This window comes from Dasypus novemcinctus, chromosome 27, assembly GCF_030445035.2.
Source record: "Dasypus novemcinctus isolate mDasNov1 chromosome 27, mDasNov1.1.hap2, whole genome shotgun sequence".
Classification (NCBI taxonomy): Eukaryota; Metazoa; Chordata; class Mammalia; order Cingulata; family Dasypodidae; genus Dasypus; species Dasypus novemcinctus.
The window spans coordinates 8,336,780-8,346,603 of record NC_080699.1 but is presented as its reverse complement, the minus strand read 5'-3'; the positions used below and the strand labels follow the sequence as shown (position 1 = coordinate 8,346,603).

Sequence of the window (9,824 nt, the reverse complement as noted above, 5' to 3'; positions counted from 1 at the left end):
AAAAGGAAAGCAGGCTGAAGCCCTGTAGCCTCCTACGGAGAAGGGGAAAGAGGCAAAGTAGGAGCTGATAGACAACTGGGACCTTAACAGTGGAAAGGCCCCCGGATGTCCGGAGGCCCAGCCCCCGAAGCCTGCCAGCCACTTCCCTCCTATACTTACCGACCTCGTAGCACAGCCTCCCGCCTAGAGCTGGCACTGAAAACTCACCGTCACCACCTCTCCCCGCTCAAATTCTTTGGATGCAGTCAGCCCTTCACCCCTCTTCTCAGATGATGTCTCTTAAAAACTTCAGTTTGCCCAGGGCTCTCTCTCTGACCTCCGTGCTTGAAGAGGCAAATCCAGCTGCATAGGATGCCATTGTTCTCTGCTTTTCTGTAGCTGTTTTATTTTTATTTGTACCTTTACTTTTTTTTTTTTTTTACTTTTGCTCTTATCTCCCTTTGAGAATCCCAAACAGTGTGGAACAAAACAGGCACTCAGAACAGCTTGTTGATTAATTGAATGGCTTTGCTCTCTGGCTCTCATTTGGACTTGGAAGGAAGAAACAAGGAAAAACTAAGGAGAAGGAAGAAGATGCAAGAAAAACAGGGGCTCTAGAATCCAGGGGGAAGAAACCCTGTGAAGGCTGCATCATAATTTACAACATGCCAGTCTTCCAACACAAGACAGGAAATCGGCAGAAACAGGCCAACGTACACTTTTTTGTTAAATCTGCTTTATTGCTTTATTTGCAGCTACCTCACAGTCCCAAAACCATGCAGGTTCTGATTCTTTCCTCATGCAATTAGTGATTGATCAACAGACTAATTTACATACAGCTAAAAGGTAATTACGTAGGGGTACCAAACCAGATGAGCCATCCTCTATCACCCCTTTCTTTCTAAATAAGTAAAAATTCACTATGGTTTATATGTAAAATTCAGTGGCCAAAATGAAATCTCTGTATCTTTTGTATAATCATTATAGAAGTCGCTTCTGACCTGATATTCTTACCTAAAAGCCAACTCACAAGGTTCCGTCAGGTGGATCTGAGTTACTCATTTTTTTCCCTATGATCTCTAATTTTTAAAAAAAATGTTACATTCAAAAAACACAAGAGGCTCCCACATACCCCCTCTCACCCCACTCCTCCCACATCAACAACCCCTTTCATCACTGCGTCACATTCATTGCACTTGGTGAATACATTCTGGAGCACCACTGCTCCACTTGGATAATAGTTCACATTGTGGTTCACACTCTCCCCCAGTCCATTCAGTGGGTTATGGCAGGATATACTATGCCCAGCATCTGTTTCCGCAATATCATTTAGAACAACTCCAAGTCCTGAAAATGCCCCCACATCACATCGCCTCTTCCCTCTCCCTGCCTTCTGCAGCTACCGTGGCCACTTTCTCCACATCAATGCTACAATTTCTTCCATTACTAGTCACAATAGTTCCATAGTAGAATATCAGTAAGTCCACGCTAACCCATATTTTATTCCTCCATCCTGTGGACCCTGGGATGGTGATGTCCACTCCACCTCTGTATGGAGAGGGGGCTTAGATTCCACATGGATGATGGATGCAATTCTCCTGCTTGCAACTGTAGGCACTCTTGGTTCCCTGGTGTGGTGGTTGACCCTCTTCACCTCCCTGTTAGCTGACCTGGGTAAGTCCAACGAACCAGAGGATAGGAGTTACAACTCTGCTGAGGCTCAGGGCCCAGCTGGCACATGGACAGTCCAAAGATTTAGGTCTCCTGAGTATACACCAACCCCAGCGCCAACCACAGGTTCAGTAAAAGTGACAGAAGAGGCATGTGTAGAAAGGTCACATCTGAGTCCAACTCCATCACACTCAGAAACACAAATTCCAAAGCAGGGCCCGCTGACGTGGCACTGAATTCCAGAGCCTTTGCCATGACTATAGAACCTGTGGGTCTCCGTAGCCCTCAGGGGAACTAGTACCTGGTGGTTGTATCTACTTTGGCTGTTTCTGGGATTCTGCTGAGGCGTGGGTAAGCGTAACCCCTCTCATGACCTCCCAACTCTTTTTTGAAGACTCTTAGCCATATAAACTTTTTCATCTTTCCCATTTCCCCCTTTTATTCAAGGTGAGTTATTCACTGTTTCCCAGAGTGAAACAAGGCCTGGCGCATGGTACATCTTCAGTAAATTTCTTAATATTGACTGAATGAATGAATGCATGAATGTGGTTCCAACCTTTGATGCACACTCGGGTGACCCTAAGTCAAACCCATAGTTAGACAGACAGGAAGTAAAGGTGGGATGAGAAGAGAACATCATTGAGGGAGAAGGTTCCAGAATTTTGCTTCTCTGTTTCATTCCACCCAAAATTCAATCTACACATATAAATTGAATACCTTCTGAATGTAGGGGATGGAGTTAGACCCTTGAATTTAAAAATTGGAGGTACAGAGCCTGGCCCCAATGTGTCTTTCCCATCACATCACATTTTCACCCTGTATTGTAACTTTATGTATAGGTCTTGCCACTAGACTGTAAGCTTTGTGAGGACAGGGTCGACCACATAGTGAACACTCAACAAATAGTTGGTAAATCATTTAATGGAGACTGTAGGCTACTGGGGCAAAAAGACATAGAGCCAGCTGTATAAAGTTAGGGCCCTCAGTTGTGAGAAAGAGACGCTGACCCTTGCGGCTGTGGCACATAGGAAGGTGTGGAGAACGAGGACGGGGGCTAAGCCTCCAGGAAAACTGACGTCTGCTCTGCAGAGCCAGCCCAGTTTGGCAACTGTCTCCATTGCAGCTGCCCACCAACGCCGCTCTGTGGCAGAAACTCAGTGAGCAACCACTGTGCAGCCACCACTGCCGCGAGCGCTGCCAGCAGAGCCGAGGCCTCCCCTGCCACTCACACCAGCAGGACTGGGAGCTCCGTGCAGAGTCATCTCCTGACCACTCACGCTGAAGGTAAGTGTCCCACGGATAAGCCCGATTGGTAGAACCGGGTCCCATTCTCGAGCCCACTGCAAGGGAGCCAGGCAAGAGGAGTCCTGAACAACACAGAGCTATTCAAAAGATGACAGGCAGCCACAGACATGACAAGCGTTCTCTCTACCGCAGCAATGTCACAGCAGTGGGGCCGGAAATAGGCATTCGGACCCAGCGCTGCCCTCATGGAGCATCCATCCCTGGGAGAGAGAGACAAGCACGCAAAGGAGCAGAACGAGGGCTCGAGCCGGGTGCTGTGAAGGCAAAGGAGCCATGAGGTCGGGGACTGGAGGAGAAGTCTTCTGAGATGAGCAGAGCTCTGCCCGGCTGGGGGGCCACCGGTGCTCTGGGATGAAACGGCCTGGCACTTCTGAAGGCTGGAGCGGCGTGGAGCGAGGAGAGGCTGGGAAGGCCTCGGGGGCCGCCGGCAGGTGGAGCGTGAAGGGGTGACGGCACCTGACTTGTTAAAAGGGTCGGCCAGCTGCTGTGTGTGATCAGATGGAGAGGCAAGGAGTGGGCGCCCACCTAACAGCACGAGCACCAAGGTCCGCCGGGGGCCGGGGAGAGGGTGAGCTGTGAAGGCCCTCGAGACTGGTGGGTGGCAGTTGGCCAGGAGGGGACGACCAGAGGCCATCTCGGGCGAGAGGAAGAGCAGAGGCCGGGGGCGCGAAGGAGAGCTGGGAGCTGCAGTTACAGAAGGATGTGAGGTGAGCCCGGAAAGGAGGGCAGAGCCCGGCAGCTGAGGTTTGCTGGGCGGCTCGCTCCTTCTCTCCATAATATTTTATTTTGAAATAATTTCACGCTTACAGAGCAGTTGCAAAAATCACACAAAACCCATACTGGAAATCCCAACACACCTCCTACCCTGATACCCAGATCCACCAAATTTTAACATTTTCCGTGCTTTTCACATCCCCAAAGTAAAATGTAGGTACAGTGAAGGGGCCAAAGACCCATCAAAAGATCTCCAGGTCTTCTCCAGGGAGCCCTAACCTCCGCGGGGCTCTAGAGGGGCAGAAGGGTGCAGGTCCCTACCCTTCCCCCGCTCCTCAAATGAGACAAAACACGGCCCGCGCGCCTGTTAAAGCAAGCACCCGCCTCACACCTGAGGTCCAGGAACCAGACCCCAGAGAGGACGGCTCTGAGGCATCTCCATCAAGCCCAGTGCCAGGAGAAAGTGCCAAGGGAACATCCTGTCGTCCACACTCCTGTTCCTCTTCTGGGGACACCCACAATTCCACCCAAATTCCTGGGGAAGACATACGCTAGGGCTTAAAGAGTCAGCTGTGGTTTGGTGAAGACTGGAAGAGAAGAAGAGAGCATTCCAGGAAGAACACAGCGTGCACCCGCAGGGGGCCAGAACCCCGCGCTGAGCGGCAAGGAGGTGCTCGTGTGCCTGAAGGGGGACCTGAACCGGGAAGCAGGAGCCGGGCAGAAGGGCAGGCTGTGCGTGGCTGGTGAAGTGCTTGCTGACCGGCTACGTGAGCGCCAGAACAAGTTACCCGTCAGCCCGATCCCCTAAAGAAGCAGAGTAAGCAAAACCCAAACGTGCAGGGCTTGCTCTTCGCTCACGTGGCGCACGGGGATTTGCAGGCTGTTTAACTGAGTCCTGTTTGGAGATCTTGGTCGATTCAGAACAGGTTGCACCACGTGCTCTTCATGATGGGTCATGTCCGTATTTGATGGACTTGTGGGAAATCAGAAAGTACTATCTCAAAGACTGGGGGGAACTGAACCGCCACACTGCGGCCTTTACGTTATGAAATCGGTGTTCCGCGGCAAAGCTCGAACCTTCTAGAACTTTGCGGGTGGGAGATTCACGGTGACTTTAAACGCACTGGATGTTCTCTCTTCCACTTTAGGCGGAGTTCCCGCCCCAAGCAGGGCTCGCTCTGTGGGTTCTCCGGCCTCACCCACAAGTCCCTGCGTGTCCCTTTAGTGCTGACTTGGGGAACCCCCAAGGAGGACGGCTGGGCGGCTCTGGCTGCAAGGGCTCGGGGGGCGCGCACTCAAGAACTGTTCAAAGCGGGTGACTCCATCAAACTGGGGCGCAGACTGGCCGACCTGGCCCTGCTCCCCACGCCCCTGCCCTGCATTCCCTCGTCTCTACCGCACGCGTCTTCAAGGGGAGCCCGGGGGGCCCGCGGGAGGGAGGCGCACCCTTCGGGGAATGGCGATGCGGCTGTTTTACGTAGGAGCTGCAGCAAGCAACTTGCCGAGCCGCAGGCCCCCCTTCCCCCGGCCGGGCGACCCGAAAGGGAAGCGGAGACGGCCCAGGACCCCGGGGCGGAAATCCCGCGCGCTTGCGGGCTCCCGCCCGCCCCCGCGCGCTCTGCGTCTACACCGCACGCTCCCCCGCCTCCCACCTGGAAGCGGCGCCGCAGAGACTTCCTTCCGGGGGGGCCGAGAGGTCGGGGCGCCGGGCATCCGGAGCGGCAGGGCCCGCCCCGCCGGCCTCGGGGGCGCGTCCGCCCGGGAAGTCGGGGTGGGCCCCGCCCGCGCGCCGCCCCGCCCCCCCGCGCACCGCCCCCGCTCCGCGCCCTATTTGGTCATCCGGGGGGCCGGCGGCGGGCGGGGAGCGCGCGGGCGGAAGGGACGCGGGGCCGGCGCTGGGAGCCGCCGTCGCCGCCTCGGCTCGGGACCCGCGCGGCGCCGCGTGCTGCCCGCAGAACAATGGGGCGCGGCGCGCGGGCGGCCAGGGCCGCGCTGCTGCTGGGCGCGCTGCAGGTGCTGGCGCAGCTGGGGACCCCCGCGGGCGGCGCCGCGCTCGCCGGTGAGTGGCCGCGGGGGCCGCGCGCCCCCGGCCCGGCGCGCGAGCTGGCACCGCGCGCGGAAAGTTCGCCGCGGGCCAGGCCGAGCGCGCGGGGCGGGCCTGGAGGGGACCGCCTGGGGTGGGGGGGGGGCCTGGCGCCAGGGTGCCCCCCCCCGCGGGGCCTTAGTCCCTCGCCTCCCCGGGGGTCGCCCTGGGGACGGCGGGCGCAGCCCAGAGGGTGCGCGCGACCTGTTGATCCCCCGCGGGACGGCTCGGCGCGGGCTCCAATGAGCCGGTCCCCGAAGTTACGGTTTCCCGGGCGGGGAGAGTTTGCCCAGGGCTTCCGCTGGTAAACAGCGCCGGGTGGCTTGAAAACGGTGTCGCCCGGCTCGTGCAGAAACCTGTCTTCTCCCGGTCAGGGGGAGCGCCTCTCGGGCGCCCCGCGCCCCTGCTTTTGAGCGCCTAATTGGGTAACAGCGGTCAAATGGGGTCCCGGCTTAAGGTCCCCCGGGCGCTGAAGTCAGGCTTCGGGGCTCACGCAGCTCCTTGGGAGGCTTGGGGGAGCCGGCCGGACTCCCCCGCGGCGCAGGTGAATCTTCTGTCGCTGTTGAGGGGCCACTTCTCCCCTCCTGGGCCTTCAGGCCCGGGCGGGGTGCGCGTCAGCTGTGCAACCTCAAGATCACACCTGCAGGTGGCCAGGAGCCCGGCCGTCGTCAGGGAGCTCATAACAAAATTATTTTTTAATTGGAGAAGGGGGTTTACAGAAAAAACATGCCCCAAATGCCACCCTATTATCGATAGCTTGCCTTGGTGTGGTATACTACGTTTTTATAATTGTATTATTCACCCTAGTCCGTGGTTTAAGTTAGGGTTCGGTTGTATTGTGCAGTTCTGTGTGTGTCTGTTTTAAAAATTTTTATTCTAGTGAGATACACAACCTAGCATTTTTCCTTTTAGCCACATTAAAATATATAATTCAATGCTCCTAATTATCTTCACAATGTTGTGTTACCATCACCGCCATCCATTACCAAAACTGTCCCATAATTCCAAATAGAAATAATGTACAATTTAAGCATTGACTTCCTATTCTTTGCCCCATCTCTTTCCCTGGTAATATATAGTCTAGATTCTGACTCTGCGAGTTTGCTTATTCTAGTTATTTCATACCAATGAGATCATACAATATTTGGCCTTTTGTGTCTGACATTACACACAACCTGATATCTTCAAGTTTCATCCATGCTGTTGCATATATCAGAACCTCATACCTTTTTACAGCTGAATAATATTCCATTGTGTGTGTATACCACATTTTGTTGTATCCTTTCATCTGTTGATGGACAAGCAACTTGGATTGCTTCCAGCTTTGGGCTATTGTGAATAATACTGCTGTGAACACAGGTGTGCAAATACCTGAATCCCTGCTTTCAATTCTTTTGGGTATATACCTAGTAGTGGGTAATTTTATACTTAACTATCTGAAGAACTGCTAAACTGTCTTCCACGGGCTATACCATTTTATATTCCCACCAGCAATAAATGACTGTTCCTATTTCTCCCACATCCTCTCCAAACTTCTGGTTTTCTATTGTTGTTGTTTTTTAATAGTACCTATTCTAGTGGGTGTGAAATGGTATCTCATTGTGGTTTTGATTTGCATTTCCCTAATGGCTAATAACGTTGAACACCTTTCTCTGGTCATTTGTGTATCTTCTTTGGAGAAATGTCAATTTAAATCTTTTGCCCATTTTTTAATTGGGCTGTCTTTTTGTTGTTGAGTTGAAAGATTTCTTTATATATTCTAGATACTAAACCCTTATGGATATATGGATTCCACCTATTTTCTCCCATTGTTTTACTTGTATAATAAAGTCCTTTGGTGCACAGAAGTTCATTTTAATGACGTCCTATTTATTGTTATTCTTCTTTATAACAAAATGATTTTGCTATTTTTCTCTTTCATGTGGGCGGTTTTCTGTGTGCCCTTTTGAATGAGGCCAGCAAGCTGGAATTTGCTGTGTAAATTCCTTTTTCTCTTTGTTAACTAGTAGAGAAGTGGGGTCACTGGGTAATAATTTGTAAAATAGAATGTTACCTTAAAACCATGTTTTTCCTTGTTTTAAATTCTGCCTATCCAGCTGTATAAATTGTCCTAAAATAGTTTTATCCAGCAAGAGACATGAAAGCAGTTTGCAAAACTAGATGGTTCAGGCATAACTGCTTTTGCTAGAATAATCTATGTGCAGTAGGCAGTATTGATGCTTTGTTGGCATATGACTAACTGGCTTTGCAGAGGTGATTTTGAGATCATATAAGATAAGAATGCTTAGATCATACTTTCAATTCTTTTATCACATGTTTTATTGTAAAAATGAACCATCTGGAGTGAAACAGTATATCTTGGTGCCAATTTCATACAAGTATTTATGGGGAAAGTCTCAATTGTCTTATTTGTTGATGTGTGAAAGTTAACCTTTTTACTGTTTCTCTCATGAATTAGTGATTAGAGATCCAGTGTGTGTCCTTGCTTTTCTCTTTTTTTGCCCTTATAACACAGATTTTTTTTTTTTTTGCCCTATTTTAATGCTCACTGTTCTATTATTAATGTCTTACTGGAGGTTAGTGTTATTTGGAAAACTTGAACTGCTGTGCCATGGGACAGCCCTGAATTCTTGAACTAGTACACAGAAATGAGCTGGAATCCACTTCTGGCAGACTGTAATGTCAGCTGAGAGCAAGACCGTTCTATAGAGGCTTTCTCAAAAAAGCAAGGAAATGTCCCAGCTTACAAGGACACTCTGGATGAAGGGTAATTAGGAGGGATAGTGATTTTTGACAACCCTACCAGAGCTCGTGTACACTTTTCCTGGGCGCTCGCCTGTGCACCCCCCGCTGTGCCCTGCTGATTGACTTCCGGATGTGGTTCTCCACTTTTCGGGTGGGGAAGCTGAGGCTTAGAAGTGCACTAACTTTCCCGGGGTCAAACAGCTAATACCTGCTTGAATTCAGAGCTCCGACTCCAAACTCCGGCTCAGCCACGAGTGGCTCTTCCAGTAGATGGGGCTTCTCTTCCATGGTACAGTCATTGCCCAGAATTTTGTGGGAGGAGATTAAAAGCATCATTGAAATTCCTCTTTTAGAAATAGCCTCCACAGTCTGCTGCGGAGTTTGTCAATATCCTGGGTTTGAGGAGGGGGAGCTGTGAACGAGTTAGCAAACCAGCAGCCAGGCTAGATGGTGGCGATGCAGTGAAAGACAAAAACAGGGCTGGAGGGGGCCCAGTCGGCCAGACTCTTGGTGGCAAGTGACGGAAACCCACTGGAGCAGCCTGAAGGGAAAGAAGGTACTATGTGGACGCTCGTAATTGAAAAGTCCAAGGGCTGAGGTGGCTTCCGAAATGCCGGGTTGAAGGGTTCAAATAGGTTGCCAAGAAATAAAGAACTCATCTCCCCCGAGAGTGACAACAGCGGGGAGACAAAAACCTGGAGTCTCTTGCAGAAGTCCAGGCAAAAGGGGATGGCCAGTGGTGACAGAGAAGAGTGGTGGGACCGGATCTGTTTGCAGGGGTGGAATCCCATCTTTCGCTAAGGGATTGCGCGGTGGGATGGTGGAGTGAGCAAGAGGGAGGAAACAAAGGATGACCTTTGGGGTGGAACAGCTAGTAGGGCAACAACTGGGAAGACTGGGGGCAGAGCAGGCTTGTGGTAGAAACCCGGCTTTTTTGCTTTGGCAGCCCCACCTGCCGCCCTTGGCATCAAACAGCCTGGCCCGGGCCCCCTCAGGGGGTTGGTGGCCTTTCCTGGGTCTCAGTCCCATCGGAAGCAGGGCCCCTGTCCCGCAGCATTGTTGAGCTGATTTGGTGACTCGCTTCTCACCAGGCAGTTATTGATATTTGCTGCTAAGTAGTAATATGTGTCTCTTGCACTAGCCTTCCCCTTTTCCCGCTTTAACCTTCACACCGCGTTCTTTTGTGTTAAGTAGATTCTAGAGAGGAAGAGATTTGCAGGAGCAGTGAAGGTGGGTCCTTCCATGCTGTCATTGCCCCCTATGACTTTGAGGGAGTTTTGTTTTGTTTTGGGTGGGGAGGAAAGTGTGGTTTATCTTTGTAAAAAGC

The 9,824-nt window shown here is 51.7% G+C and overlaps 1 protein-coding gene and 1 long non-coding RNA gene across 2 annotated transcripts in view; one reads left to right on the top strand and one right to left on the bottom strand.

Moving 5' to 3' along the window:
* Positions 1 to 698: 698 nt before the first annotated feature.
* On the bottom strand, positions 699 to 5,437 carry LOC111762836 (uncharacterized). The gene is made up of 2 exons (XR_009183749.1): positions 5,322 to 5,437; positions 699 to 4,642 (listed from the first exon to the last, which is right to left on the bottom strand). It is a non-coding gene; the product is annotated as an uncharacterized lncRNA (long non-coding RNA).
* Positions 5,438 to 5,468: 31 nt separating this feature from the next.
* TMEM123 (transmembrane protein 123) overlaps positions 5,469 to 9,824 on the top strand; it is a 68,392-nt gene continuing 64,036 nt past the window's right edge. The window contains exon 1 of the mRNA XM_058289074.1: positions 5,469 to 5,728. Coding sequence (XP_058145057.1) covers positions 5,629 to 5,728 — 100 coding nt within the window. The 5' untranslated portion in view covers positions 5,469 to 5,628. The remainder of the gene's footprint in view (positions 5,729 to 9,824) is intronic.